The sequence below is a fragment of the Ictalurus punctatus genome, chromosome 17 (assembly GCF_001660625.3).
Source record: "Ictalurus punctatus breed USDA103 chromosome 17, Coco_2.0, whole genome shotgun sequence".
Lineage (NCBI taxonomy): Eukaryota > Metazoa > Chordata > Actinopteri > Siluriformes > Ictaluridae > Ictalurus > Ictalurus punctatus.
This window is the reverse complement of record NC_030432.2, coordinates 5748017-5763577: the sequence shown is the minus strand read 5'-3', so window position 1 is coordinate 5763577 and position 15561 is coordinate 5748017. Positions and strand designations below refer to the sequence as shown.

At 39.3% G+C, this 15561-nt stretch overlaps 1 protein-coding gene across 1 annotated transcript in view; it reads left to right on the top strand.

The window, feature by feature from the left end:
* The window catches only part of tyw1 (tRNA-yW synthesizing protein 1 homolog (S. cerevisiae)), a 72000-nt gene that overhangs the window by 32692 nt on the left and 23747 nt on the right, over positions 1 to 15561 (top strand). Inside the window, exons 11-13 of the mRNA XM_017491497.3 lie at positions 3137 to 3246; positions 7408 to 7585; positions 12262 to 12397. Of these exons, the coding sequence (XP_017346986.1) occupies positions 3137 to 3246; positions 7408 to 7585; positions 12262 to 12397 (424 nt within the window). The remainder of the gene's footprint in view (positions 1 to 3136; positions 3247 to 7407; positions 7586 to 12261; positions 12398 to 15561) is intronic.

Here is a 15561-nt window from a genome sequence, read left to right as displayed (position 1 = left end):
TATTTGCGATGTACTTTTCAATTTTTTAGCCAGATCTTTTTCTTTTATTTTATTCCAGCACTTTAATTTCAAGATCCTCAGTTAGATAATTCACTGTCATTGTGATTGATAAGCCTTGAGAGATATAGATACTAAAATACTTGCAACTTCCTGCATACAGGTGTGTTAAATAGCTCAGATAAATGAAAGCATAGCTGAAGATACAGTGACACAGATTTGTGCTGACACCAGTGCATAAAACACAAGGTAGTCTGCTGGTTTCCCCACAAATGAAAAGGTGTCTGAGGAGGGCTGTCATGAATAATCTGCAGATCTCTTAGGAAGGCTGGATTGAGAATGACTTGCCTTCCACCATGCAGATTCTGAGTTCTGAGATGTTGACAAGGTGTAAACGTACAGACATGTTTCTGTAAACAAACGCTGGGTATACACTGACGCTACCCGTGCTTTTCTTCTTCTTGAGGTCTGTTCAAGGACGTAGGATTGTACCAATATGTAATATTATCCATGAAATACTCCAGATCAACAAATGATCACTTTATGGCTTGCTGACATTATCAGAGAGGACACTTTCTATGCTTCAAAGCCCTTTTTATTTTAATAGTGTGTGTGAAGGATACAGGCTATTGGAAAGCTGAGTTGATGCCAAGATTATGCTTGGTCAGGCCACAGCGATTAATACGCCACAGCACTAATCTTAGCTGAATAATAACTGAATAATATTCTACTCGTCTCGGCTTGCTGTTTGAATCCTACACTTTTTACGGGTAATACAAGAAAAAAACTATTAAAATCATTGATACATTTAAAAAAAAAAAAAAAAAAAAAAAAAAAAAAAATTTGGGAGGACGAAACCCCTGAAGCATGGAGAGAACATGCAAACTCCACACACACATGGCGGAGGCAGGATTCGACCCCGGAAGTGCAAGGCAATCTTCCGTCTATGTGCTAACATGCTTTGTTAATGTTACCTAATGCAGTGAATACTATTAGTTAAAGAAACCTTAATATAAAGCATTAAATTATATAAAGCACCGATTAATTTATACATAGCCCTCTGCTGTGAAGAACCTTCCTCTAGTGATTTCGCTTCTTCTAGTGATTATTTTAAGAACTGGATGAATATGAGGATGACTGCGTTCACCTTCTTTTCTTCTTATGAGTTTTCTCAGAGGAGTGAAAGGGCAAGGCATGCTCGCTGCCATAAATGCCCTTTCTGCTGATGTGAACAGAGCTGAAATGCTTGTCAGATTCTAATTTGTAAGGTGTGGATGAGTCTGAGAGGAGCTTAGCTCATTGATTAAATCAAATCTATATTCTGTAAAAAAAAAAATATATATATATATATTTAATCTGTTTAATCAGAATCAGCTTTATTGAATTTGTCTTGGTGACAGGAGCTTCCAGTGCACAACAATACAAAACAGCAACAAGACACAGATAATAAAAAAATAAAATAAAAATGTAATAGAGAGCACACATCCCTGGGGGAACACCCATGCTGATTGTACAGGTGCTGGAAGTGAATTTCCCCTGTCTCACAAGCTGCTGCCTGTCTGTCAGAGAGATGATAATCCACTGACAGATAGACGTGGGAACAGAGAGCTGGTGTAGTTTAATCTGGACTTTATCTGGGATGATTGTCTTGAACGCCGAACTGAAGTCCACAAAAAGGATCCTTGCATGTGTCCCTGGTCTGTCCAGATGTTGCAGGATATAATGCAATCCTATGTTGACTGCATCCTCCATAGACCTGTTTGCTTGGTAAGCAAATTGAGGGGGATCTAGAAAGGGTCCAGTGATGTTTTTCTTGTGGGCCAACACCAGTCTCTCAAATGATTTCATGACCACAGACATCATGGCGACAGGTCTGTAGTCATTAAGTCCTGTGATTTTTGGTTTGGTTGGGACAGGAATGATGATTGAGCGTTTGAAGCAGCATAGAACTTCCCACTTCTCCAGTGGTCTATTGAAGATCTGTGTGAAGATGGGGTCCAGCCGGTTAGCACAGGATCTGAGACACGTGGGTGAAATCCCATCTGGGCCTGAAGAGTTCCTAGTCTTCTGTTTCGGAAAGACATGGCACACCTCTTCTTCACCGAGCTTAAGTGCAGGTTGAGTATCAGGAGGGTGGAGTAGGGGGGTTACAGGAGGTGTTGGTGTGTGTGAATGAAGGTCAGAGCAGGTGTGGGGTGCGAGATTGGACTTTTCAAATCTACAGTAGAACACATTCAGGTTGTCAGCCAGTTTTTGGTCCACCACAGGGTTGGGGGTAGGAGTCCTGTAATTCATAAATTGTTTCAAGCCACTTCACACTCATGCAGGGTCATTAGCTAAAAACTTGTTTTTCAGCTTCTCAGAGTATCTTCTTTTAGACACTCTGATTTCCTTATTTAGTGTGTTCCTGGCCTGATTGTACAAGACTTTATCCCCACCCTTGTAAGGATCCTCTTACATCCTCTTAAAGATTTTTATATTTGCATACAGGTGTTTATACTGATGCTTGTAGTATCTTCCATTGTTGGAAAATAGTTTTTAAGGAAGAACTGGACATATGTTTGTGGTTCTTGGGTGAGTTGCTTTGATTTTCAATATTAAGGGCATGGTACAATATCAAAGGCAAAGGGCTTGATATTGGTGTGCTTAAAGCTTACTCCTAATTATGCCATTGGCCAGTCAGAAACTTCAAAAAGTCATTACATCAGTTTCTGGAATCTGATATAGTAAATAAAAGCAACTATTATTTTGGAATGATCACTTATGGAAATTAAGTAAATAACATGTAGGGTAACATGAAATGTGTGGAGTTAGCAAAATTTAGTTTGAATATCTATAACCTAGGATTATGTAAACATTTGACCTTAACTGTACTAGCAGCATAACAGTCTCTGAGTGTTATAAGTGAAGTCTATTGTGTATGACATGCAACAACATTCCAGCACCTAGCCAGTCCTAAGATATGACCCTCCAGTTCTCTTAACACTGCTATCCTTGCTACCCCAAAATTGGACTTTCTTTTTGGCCTAGGCATCTCTCGCCCACCTCCTAGATGGTACCTTCCCTTACTTCCTTCCCTTCCTTCCACATTACACCTTGCTCACAGCCACTGTTCTCTTGTATTTTTGTCTCACCACAGACACCACACGAACCCCGTAGGCACTGAGTGGCGTTGGAAGATGGACCCCGCTGAGAAGATCCTCCAGGAAGCACTGGAGAACCACCGTAACATGATCCGCCAGTTCCGAGGTACTCAGTTTTTCTGTGCTCTTCCTTTTCAATACATATGCATGAAAAGAATGCTGATTATTTGTATCCTGTCCAAAAGATTATGTTCGACTGGAACGGCAAAAAGAAGGGAAGCAGGAGACATGACTGACGGTGGTGATATAACACTGTTGCCATGTTTCAGAAAGACCATGACTGTACTGTAGCATTGTTATTGGATTGGGTGTAACATGTTTATTTCTACCATATAATTTGAAATCATGTCCTTCAGAAGGCTGTTGTACCCAGACTTTTTTCAAGTGCAGAGGACAGCAGAATAGCTGTAAGTTGGCTGCCTTCCTATAACATTTGCAAAGCAATGAGCCGGTGATGAAACTATACGTGGTGTTTTTACGCTGCCAGCGTGATGTAGAAAATATTATAACTAATGGACAGTGTTAAAAAATATGTCCATCCATTTGTAGAATCAGTCTCTGTTTGGACAAATTGAAGCCTCAATGTTCACAAAATGTAGTTTATTTCATGCATTTAATACCCTGAGGAGCATTGGAGCTCCGTTACAGAGAACTAGAGTTCTGGTTGACCCCCGATGGGGATATTGCTACTTTGATACCAAATGTCTGTCATGGTGACTCTTATGGTGAACTTACTACCTTAATGTTCCTTCCTGGTGATGACAAGGTTCTTTTTGCATTGTTGGCGTTGTTATACCACTCAAAGCAAGTAGGATTTTTGATGCTTTGCTCTGCCTTGTCTAGGGCTGTGACGGTGGCCATGACAACCGCACCACCACGGTGGTAGTTTGCTACCACGGTGGTGGAGTTCCACCAGTGGTAGTGTCACATCACACGGCATGTTAATGTTTCTGCTTGAGTGGGCACTATGACAAGGACAAAGTACAACGTTTTTGTATACAAATCTAATAATAGCAGTTGCTATATTCATTTGTATTTATAGCCTACCATATAACGGGAGATTTTATGTTAATACACAAATTTTGTAATCATAATCAAACACCTTATATGGTATTGTCTGTTAGTTTGGCGCGGGTTTGTTTGAGCACGGCGAAATCCAGTCAGGCGAATTCTGCAATTTCACTTCGGGTTCTGCCGCTGCGATGGAGCTTGCTGGGAAACCAAGTGTTACATTGGCGATTCGGGAACATTTTGGATTCGTGCCTAATGAGAGAGAAACATGCGACCGGTGTCCAATTCTCCACTTCCTCATTCCACTGCTTCCCCTTCTCCATGGGTCAATCACAAAATCGTTTCCCATAGCGCCCTCAGGCTGTTTCTCATTGCAATAACACGACACAACAAGGCTGTATTGAGTTGTTTCACTGACGGAAGTGCTAAAACAAAACAAAGCCTCATTGAGTTTTTAAAAAAAATATATTTAGGTTATTATTTAATTGAAGCCTATAAAATGATAGCCTTGTCTAGCCTTAGCCTTAAAATTATAGCCTTAACCTAGCCCAGCCCTAGCCTTATCTGACATTCATTGTCTGGAATTTTCATCATAAGCTGACATGCACAGAAAATCTGAATTTGTTCTGACTGAACGCATGTGCGTCTCTGATTACATAAGCGTAGAGTGGCATTAAATTTGAACGTTCTGGGCTGGGCCAGGTTTGCTAAAGCAGGATTTAGTCTGATGAGTGGCTCTGGTTCGGAGCCTGATGATAATCACCCTTCATTCAAGATAACTATAGGCTTCAATCATTTAATGATAAGCTCAGTTACATGGCATTGTTGGTAGACAATGTCAAAGCAATTGGTCCTTTTTTGCCAAGATGACACATGAAGAGAGATGGCGAGAGAGAGAGAGAGATTGCAGATGTCTGAGGCAGTCTGTTTACATCCTACTCACTTTATGTTACTAGCCCTGCTTCATATAAAATCCTTATTCTGGTTTTCTTTGTCTATAAGAACACTGGGTCTCATTTATCTTTTAGTAAGTTTATGTGTAAATGTTTGTTCCAGCCAAACCGAACTAAAAATATGTCAGATTTACAAACGTTTCAGAAATCTATTTTTTTCCTGCTCGTGTGCGTATGTTGATGAAAGTCTAATTTGCATTTGTTGACATCCAAAAAAAAACAACCTCCATAACAGGCAAAGCTCACAGAGCTGAATTGACAAAATGGCAAAAAGAAAAAGACTTTCTGAGAGGAAGAAGTGAAAGTTATTGCCAAGTTCTTGTCCGATACCAGAATTTGGACCCTGCCCTGGCTGATTTCCTCTCGTCCGAGCTCGGGAAGAAGTCACACAAATGCAGAGTTCAGTTCAAAGCTTCTCAGTTGAATGCTCAAAAAGGCATGCCATATATATACACACAAAAGATAAGAGGATAGGAGCCAGAGAGACGGCTCTCTATCGAAGGTCATACTTCCTGTTCTTGTACCAAGACATCGTGACATAGACTTGAGACCTTCAGAATCGAGACACAGAGATCATGCCATAAAACTTCCCGGTTTTTCTGTCTCACATCTGTGCCAGTAAAAACATGCATTATTTAACAGTGTAACAGCCCCTTGAAAAGGTCAAAACCTGGAGCCGAATTACAGAGAAGGTGAATTAGATGTGAATGAAATGAGGTGAGATGAGAATTACATGAAATCTGAGGAAAAAATATCTACTATAAAGAGCTGCACAACATTAAAAGAAGATGCCATGGCAAACGGAACCGACTTACACACCACTTAAGCAATTGCTGAGCGTTCTCCATTTACAGGGCCCTCCACTAATATTGGCACCCTTGGTAAAGAAGGCTGTGAAAATTGTCTTTATTGTTGAACCTTTTGATCAAAAAATTCACAAAAATACTCTGCTGTCAGGGATATCAAACAATTGCAAACACAACACAGGTTTATAAAAAAATATATATATCTTTGTTAAATATAGGTGTGCAACAATTATTGGCACAACTATGAATTCATATGAGAAAAATATATTTGAAGTATATTCCCATTGATATTTTACTTTTTTTTTTAGTACAGCATGGGTGGCTAGGAACAGGACCATGTTGAACCATGACTTCCTGTTTCACAGGGGTATAAATATGAGGTAACACATAGGGCAAATTCCCTTAGTCATTCATAACCATGGGTAAGACCAAGGAATATAGCTGTGATGTGCGGCAAAAGGTTGTTGAGCTTCACAAAATGGGAAGTGGCTATAAGAAAATAGCATAAGCATTGAAGATGTCCATTTCCACCATCAGGGCAATAATTAAGTCGTTCCAGTCAACTGGAAATGTTATGAATCAACCTGGAATTGGGCGTGTGTCTATATCGTCTCAACACACTGTGAAGAGGATGGTTGGAGTGGCCAAAAAAATCTCCAAGGATCACAGCTGGAGAATTGCAGAAGTTAGTTGCGTCTTGGGGTCAGAAAGTCTCCAAAAAGAAGATGCAAACGGAACCGACTTACACACCACGTAAGCAATTGCAAAGCGTTATACTCCTTGCATATTAAATGATTTGAAGCTGATCAGTCAAGGTTCTGTCTTCTAGTGCGTAAATCTACACAAACTCGGGCGCATAAGCGAGATACGAAAGCTTTTCTGAACTTATGGGATTTTCATGAATACCTAATTTCTTGGGTAAATGATTTGACGAATAAGCCCATTTGTATTCCATTAACCAGTAACACTACTTTTGAGTTTGGCTTCATCTTCTATCTAGTGTTTAGGACAGGAACTGGACAATTTTCTATCAGGTTCTATCCACTTGGGTGATTTTTTTTTTTCTTCTCTCTTGCGTTAAGCTTTTTCATTAGGAGCCCGGAGCTGGGTTTCAGTAAAGTTGCTTAAGGAAAGTGACGGTTTAAAACACAGAGGTGTCAACATCTAGGGTTTAGTCAAGTTTTGACCCTTTGCTATGGTAATATGGGAGCCAGTTGCAAACTTTTTCTGTGAACCTGGATCCCTTATCTCCACATATAGATACACATATCTATGTGTTACCTTTTAACACAAAGTCACATGATGGTCATATAATATAGCGTTTTAATGGCTGTCATTCCATGGAACATTCACAGTGAATTCTGCATTGGTTCAGAGTGACTGCCATTTATCCAGCGCTCATAGTTTTTCTTTCTGATCTTGTTAGCAATGTTTGCACCTCTGACTACAGGCTTGTCTATCTTCAGTGTTAATAAGCTGTGTATGTGTCTGTGTCAGGTGTCCCAGGAGTTCGGCCGGAGCGTTTTGAGGAGGGTTTGGCGGTGAAGCACTGTGCTCTGTCTCTAGTGGGCGAGCCCATCATGTACCCAGAGATCAACTCCTTCCTGCGTCTCCTCCACCAGTGCCACATCTCCAGCTTCCTGGTCACCAATGCCCAGTTCCCTGAAGAGATCAGGTGGGTTACAATATTCAGTGTAATCACTTTCTTATTGGAAATCACATGCACTATTTGAAATAAGAAAACATGATTTTAACATCTGAGTAAATTATTTTTGTATAGTGCACAGTTTGCTCTTAATTCCTTGCACAGTCACATTTCCATATGCTTAACACAACATTGCGAAGTCTGACTATGAGTCTCTCCAAAACCAATTTTATTTTCACGTGTTGTCTTAAATTGGACGTATTTTGGACATGTAATGCGTCGAGCCGTTTCTTTATTGTAAATTAGACCTCATTATTTCCCCTGTCAACATGTTTGGAAACAGAGCCTCTTAGGGTGATCAGTGCAATAAAACATGATCGCTTAATTTGATGATCATAGTATGGTTTTTGAAATCAGAGGTTTGTACATTTTCAAATCTATTGCAGATTTTATGTGATTGCTGTGTTTTCATCCATTTTCTGTTAATTGTGGATATTGTGCAGAAGCCTGACAAGATGATATGATCAAAAGGACTAACACTAAGCACTCGAAAATACCTTCTTTTTTTTTGGTGGAGAGATTGGAACTCTGTAACTTTATGAATGTATTCTTTGCAATGATCACCTACCTGATCTTCAATACATTGAGTTTTCTTTGCCGTGCTACAAATATATTGAGATATTTATGATTTTCTTGTCCATTTCTGTAGTTTCAGTTCAGGTTTTCCCATCTACTAACACAAAATGAGTAAAAAACAGTTGAATATAAATCCACTACAAGTGACTGAGTTTGAATAGCTTCCAGTGGCCATTTATAAAATTGAGTTTCCGCAAGTTGCATCATGATCTAGTTTAAATGTTTACATTTTTCCACATCAGAAAGCGCTTGCATAGCCTTGCTAATCTCCTGAGTTTATTTATGGCGAGTTTTAATATTGTGGGACCCTCTAAACTTGGGGGAATTGAAGATTTGACAAGAGGAATGGGACAAAATTAAGCCACAATGCAGCAAAAAGCTAAGCACTTCTTACTGTAGATGTCTTTTGCCAACAGTGGCTTTGCAACACAGTGTTGTTAATTTGTTAATAGTATGGGAATACGTTTTGTTTTTTACCTATCGATTTAGATTTTAAGACATACCTTTTTTTTTTATGGTTACTTGTGTACATACCCCCCCATATTTTTAAGTACAAAGTCAAAATTTGACATTGCTATGCACTGGAAGTATATTAAAAAACAAACACCAAAGTGTCTGAATACGTATTGTATCTGTTTGTGTCTTTGTTGATGATTCAATACAATTTGATTTGTATAGCACTTTTAACAATGGACATTGTCTCAAAGCAGCTTTACAGAAACATATGAACACAGGATACAGATTTTACGTGTGAATTTATCCCTAATGGGAAAGCCGGTGGCGAGGAAATAACTCCCTAAGATGATATGAGGAAGAAACCTTGAGAGGAACCAGACTCAGAAGGGAACCCGTTCTCATCTGGGTAACAATGGATAGATGATGATTGTTGGATCTTGCGCAATAAGAATTAAAGTGCATATGGACTTGCTGATGGACTGGTGATTCACCACACATTTACCTCAGTGCTTAGCTCAGTGGTTAAGGCATTGGACTTCTGACCAGAAGGTCATGAGTTCAAATCCCAGTACCTGCCACTGTTGGGTCCTTAACCATCAACTACTCAGTTATATAAATGAGATATAGCTATGTCATTGTAGGTAAGGGTGTCTGCCAAATGCCCTAAATGTAATGTAAATGTACCAACAAACGTCACTTCAAAAGACCATGCAAAACAATTTTGTGCGATCGCAGTTTCGCCAATTCAAGTAGTTTAGTGTAAAAAAAAAAAAAAAAAAGTCCCAAAAAACTCTGCACGTTGCAAAGTGTAGTTACTGTTACCACCGTGGTGTTGATTATTTTTAGGCGAGCATGTCCTAACGTTTTTTTAATTCCTCTTCTAGTACAGGAATTGAACAGAAACAAAGTCCTTGCGCAAGTTAGTATAGAAACAGTAACGTATTAGAATGAGTACATTTAATATAAACCTGTGATTTAACTTGCAGCTGGGATTATTGTCAGAGCTGCTGTTATAGATAATTAATCAACACCTTCTGACCAATCGGAATCAAGAATCCGACAGTACTGTGGTATACAATGCTTATAGGAAGGACGCAGGATAGTATTATGTACATGCACATAATCTGCACTTCTGTTTATACTCTGCATCTTGGCTTGTGCTGGAGCTGAATCATGTCCTCCAACTTAAAGTGCGTACTCTTTTGAAGCTTTACTCAGCCTGGGGCCATGCTGATAAGTAACATTCAGCCGAGGAATTGCAAATCACTGCCCTACCTCCAATGGGCTTGTCTTTCAGTTAGCTGTGTGTATTTCTTCACTCTGCTTCTACATATTTATTGCATGGCATCTTCTCCCACAGCCTAATAAAAAATATACGCGCGCCCCTGATTGCACGTCCCTGTGCTATGCCGTGCTGTGATGTGAATTGTCGGACGCTTTATCTGGACTGATTCACAGTGGTTTTTGCCTTGTGGACATGCTGGGACAAGCAATTCTCCTACATCCCAATCAGCATGCAGCATGGTAGTGATACACTCAGCATCGCAGGAACAAAGCACTGCTGTTTTTCCTGGGTTCAAACATCCCTGGAGTGCTCAGGATCAAAAAGAGAAAGCTTTCAGTGTGAGAAAGGGTGGGCTGCATGATCTAGTTTTTTCATACAGCCTCATATTTTACTTATCTTACCTTTTAAAGATACATCAACTTGTGTATTCTGTATGTCGTACAGAAACAATGAGTTGCTTTCTTTGTAACGGTTGCTTCAGCCTGTAAATGAGAGACAATGGATCATATTCATAGTGGTGTATTGACTATGTTTCAAAGTGCTTATTATCTGTATCTTATACCAGCCACTGTGCTGTTGAATTCTCAAATCTGGTCAGAAGTGTTTGAGTAATTTTCTATAATCGCAGTAGTGCTAGTTGTGAGGTATCTTGCAACTCAGGTATGTATTAAAGCGCTCGTTCTTATACATAAAGATTTCCATAGAAACAACTTCAAGAGGAACTCGTATGACTGATGCTGAACATAAACTAATAAATTAATAAACATAAACTTAATATATTAGCGATGCACCGATGTATCGTCCAATACCGATTATCAGGCAAGTTTTCACGTTATCGGCCGATAGTTTAAAAACATCCGATGATCATGGCCGATTATATCCTGTCAATCAAAAGAGGGCGGGAAGACACATTGATTCCGTGCTGTGTGTAGAGAAGATGTCTCTTGTGTGGAATTACGACAAACTGCAGTTTGTAATCTTTGCATTTTACACTGGACGCTGCAGCAGTGAAGCAGGAGTTTCGGCATCGAGTTTCTTGATACTGAAATGCTTTGCTCACATGTACAGTCTCCACCGAAACTATTGGAACAGCAAGGTCAGTTCATTTGTTCATGCTGTACATCAAAGTCATTTAAGTCTGAGATCAAAACATGGATATGAGACGAGAGTTTAGGACTTCAGATTTTATTTGGTATTTCATCTAGATGTGTGAAACAACATAAAAAGAACCTTTTGTATCAGACCACTCATTTTTTTTTAGGTGAGCAAAAGTATAGGAACAAACAAGTCTTGAAGGAAATTAAAGTAAATAACATTTAATTTTTGGTTGCATATCCCTTGTTTGCAATATCTGCATCAAGCCTGCGACTCACAGGATCACCAAATTGTTGTTTTCTTCTTTTGTGATGCTTTTCCCAGGCTTTTACCGCAGCCTCTTTCAGTTGTTTGTTTCGGGGGGTTTCTCCCTTCAGTCTCCTCTTCAGGAGGTGAAATGTATGCTCAATTGGGTTATGGTCTGGTGATTAACTGGGCCAGTCTAAAACCTTCAATTTTTTCCCCCCTGATAGTCCTCTCAGAAGCAGCCTTGCGAGCCCAAGCCATGACGCTACCTCCACCATGTTTCACAGATGAGCTTGTATGTTTCAGATCATGAGCAGATCCTTTCTTTCTCCACACTATCCATCACTCTGGTAGAGGTTAACCTTGGTTTCAGAACTTTGTGGCTCAGCTCTGTATTTCTTTGTGAATTCCCATCTGACTTTCTGGCTCTTACTGCTTATTAGAGGTTTGAATCTTGTAGTATGGTCATTATATTTCTACTCTTGAAGTCTTCTTCAAACAGTGGATTGTGATACCTTCACCCCTGCCCTGTGGAGGTTATTGATGATGTCAGTGACTGTTGTTTTGGGGTTTGTCTTCACAGCTCTCACAATGTTTCTAGTAGAAATGTTTCAATTTTGTAAGGGCGGCACGAGTATCGGCCATCTTAATGGAACGCAGTGGATAAGTTTGAGAGTTGCTTTATGATTTTGCCACATGGTTCGCACATTGTAATACGCTTGGGTTTCTTTTCCACAGTGATGACCAGGCCAAAAATAAATCTACCACACATATTCTTGCTTCCCAGCCCATTTGGGGGTACACAGACAAGAAAAGCAAACAACAATAAAAAATACCATAGAACATGAGGCCATTGAAAGCTCAGTGGACTTGCATACTGAATGGTTGCTGAATGCTTGCTTATCTTTGAAAAGTTGATGGACCATGGCTTTGTGTGATTTAGATTTTTTCCCCCTATCGATTTTTCTCTTTTTCCATCTCCCTAAAGGAGCCTGGTGCCAGTAACCCAGCTGTATGTGAGTGTAGACGCCAGCACCAAGGACAGTCTGAAGCGGATAGACCGTCCACTATTCAAAGACTTCTGGCAGCGCTTCCTGGACAGTCTCAAAGCCCTCGGAGAGAAGGTGAGGACTGTGTGCGCTACTAAAGTTCAGATACACAGATATAACTGAATTTCCACTTTGAATGCTAGTTGTCAACTAACTATGTATAAGTATGTTTGCTTTGTAAATGATAGATGAGGATGTTGAAAATGTCTAAATGTTGTACAAAATGAGATGAAGTGGGTTTAGTCTCTAAAATCCACATTTTACCAAGCGGGAAACACAGCGGCACTGCTACTGTATATTTAAACCCTCTGTTTATTTAAACTATGAAATTTCTCATGAAGTTACTCACTGGTTCTTCAGCAGGCCTTCTTTAGTTGGGCTACATGTTTTCTCAGCAAATCTCATTTAATTTCCTCTCATCAGTACTGCAGTCTTGAGGAAAAGTTATGTATGCTCTGTCTTATTAAAGCTGTGGCACTTCTTTGACCTGCCTGCTTATTCTGTGCTCCACCGAGTTACAGTTCTAAAGAATTCAATACAGTAGTTTTGTTCTGCGAGGGGCTTGCCATCACTGGCGAGTGATTTCAAAAAATTATTATTATTTTTTAAAGATTGCTCTTCCTTGATCATGTCCTGTGCTTACTGAGAACTCATCTCAAGGTTGTCGTAAGATCATACGAGGTAAAATCTCAGTAACCCTACCGTGAGTAAGCGTAAATACAGCTACTATTGACTGACTCAACAGCTCACGTGGCGTGTAGGAGGCTTGGGTGATATTGAGAAATATTGTCGTAGCCAAAGCAGGAGGAAGGATGCCAACAACCCAGATATCCCCCACCCCAACCCGCTCAAGTTTCTTTCACTGCAGCCTGTCATTCATCAGTTTCTCGGCAAGTTTAAATATGCTAGAGCTGGATTTATTATATCCGGAAGACATTTTCCTTTGTCTAAGAGAACTGTTCATGTGTTTGTGTGTGTCGTGTACGCTTCTATATCTGAATATCAGTATGTTCATGAAGAAAGATTATGAGGGCTGCCTTGGAACTTAGTAGTTTTATAACACACACTCATTTTAATTTTGAAAGCTACACGCTGTAAGCAATAAAGGCTAAGCTCGCTGTATTATTGAGTTACATAATGAAGTCATACTACAAGATCACAAGGGATGTTTGATAGTTGCATATTAAAGTTAAAATGTACAGTACAAGATTAAATCTCAATATACCCTAACTGCTTTTAACTGATGAAAAATCAAAGTTAGAATGATAGACAACTTAATGCTAAGACACCTGTGCAGGTGTAACATACAGTGAGAAGAAATACGTATTCAGTATTTGGTTTGGTTATTTCCTGTACTTCCGGTGTATACAGTCCCCTCCGAAACTATTGGAATGGCAAGGCCAATTTATTTTGGGGGGTTTTTCTCGCTGTAGATTAAAGACATTTGGGTTTGAGATCAAAAGAAAAATATGAGAAGAGTGTTTAGAATTTCAGCTTTTCTTTCCTGGTATTAAAATGTAGACATGTTAAACGACACTTTGAGAGCCATACCACATGATGCAAAGCACTCATCAGCAGTAAGAATCGGAAAGCCAGATCGGAATACACAAAGAAATACAGAGATGAGCCAGAAAAGTTCTGGAACCAACCTCTACCAAAGTGACGGAAAGACCAAGGTGTGGAGAAAGAAAGGATCTGCTCATGATCCAAAACATACAAGGTCATCTGTGAAACATGGTGGAGGTAGCGTCATGGCTTGCGCTCGGATGGCTGCTTGCATCTGATGACATAAACTCATGATGGTAGCAGCAGAATAAATTCCGAAGTTTTCAGGTACATTCTGTCTGCCAATTTACAGAGAAATGCATCCGAATTAATCGAGAGGAACTTCATCATGCAGCAAGACAATGATTCAAAACACACTGCATCACAACAAATGACTTTATCAGGGGGAAAAGTGGAAGGTTTTAGACTGGCCAAGTCAATCAATAGAACTTGACCCAATTGAGCAGAATTTCACCTCCTCTTCAGGGAAGGGAGAAACCCTCCGAAACAAGCAACAACCTGTTTAAAAAAAAAAAAAAAAAAAAACCCTGTAAAGGCATCACAAAATAAGAGCGCGACAATTTGCAATCAAGGGATATGTAAAACAGATATTAAGTGCTGTTTACTTTAATTTACTTCAGTAAACCTTCCTTCTCCAAACATGATAGCTGAAATATTATCAATGAGTTCTTTTTTTTTTTGTTTTGTTTTTTTTGTTTTTTTTGTCTGACCAGTTTTGTTCCAAAACTGTATTTGTCTAAATGCTTTTAGATGTGCATCTCCATGCCCCAGAGGAGTTATTTGTGAGGTGTAGGAACGGAGATTATTGCTGTGCAGTTCATTGCTTATTATTCTCTGTGTAACTGCTGTTCCTGCTGCTTTCAGGTCGTCCTGCAACTTTTTTTGAGTGACTGCTAACTTCTCTTTTTTCTTCCTTATCATTAGTCTAAGAGCGCGTTACGAACTCTTGCACGGTGCACCTGTCAGGGGACGATCAGTTGTCCACCTGCATATTGTTAAAGCAGTGGTACTGATGGGGATGGTTAAGGTCTTTTTTGCAGCAATTATATCAAGAATTATGTAACTTTTACACACGCGTATTTTTAATACGGTGTGCCTGAATACTTCATGCACCCCCCCAACAGTATTAATTTAAACCTCTTTGTTTAGGCATAATTGATCATATTGTTCATATTCATCATGTTTATTTTTTGTTCATGAATTCGAAGCGGATATATATGCTAGAAATATTATAGAAATAATAAAAACAGTGTCTGAATAGTTATTTCCTGTCACTGTCTAACCTGAAATGCGTTCTTTTGCTTTCATGAAAGTTTCTTTCTTTATCATATTAAACGTGCTCTCTTTCTCGGACATACCAGCATTGTGTTTCAGTCGTGTAGTACATGGTTTTGCTTTCAAACGGACATTTCTCTTTGTTTTTCCCTGTGTGAAGCTCTTTCATTTCTTCTTTCATTCAGTTGCCAGTACCCTCAAGCCCTTTGCCATTTGAGCTGTATATCATATAGCACATGCATTTCCTGTTGTTTAGTGGGTTGGTATTGGTGCTGAATTAATAAAGAGTAAAAAAAAAATAGTATTTTTTCCAAAACTGGCTCCATTTTTCATTAGAACCATCGTAAATAAATTTGAGTAAAAAAAGTAGAAGTATTTAATAAAGTAATAATTTCACT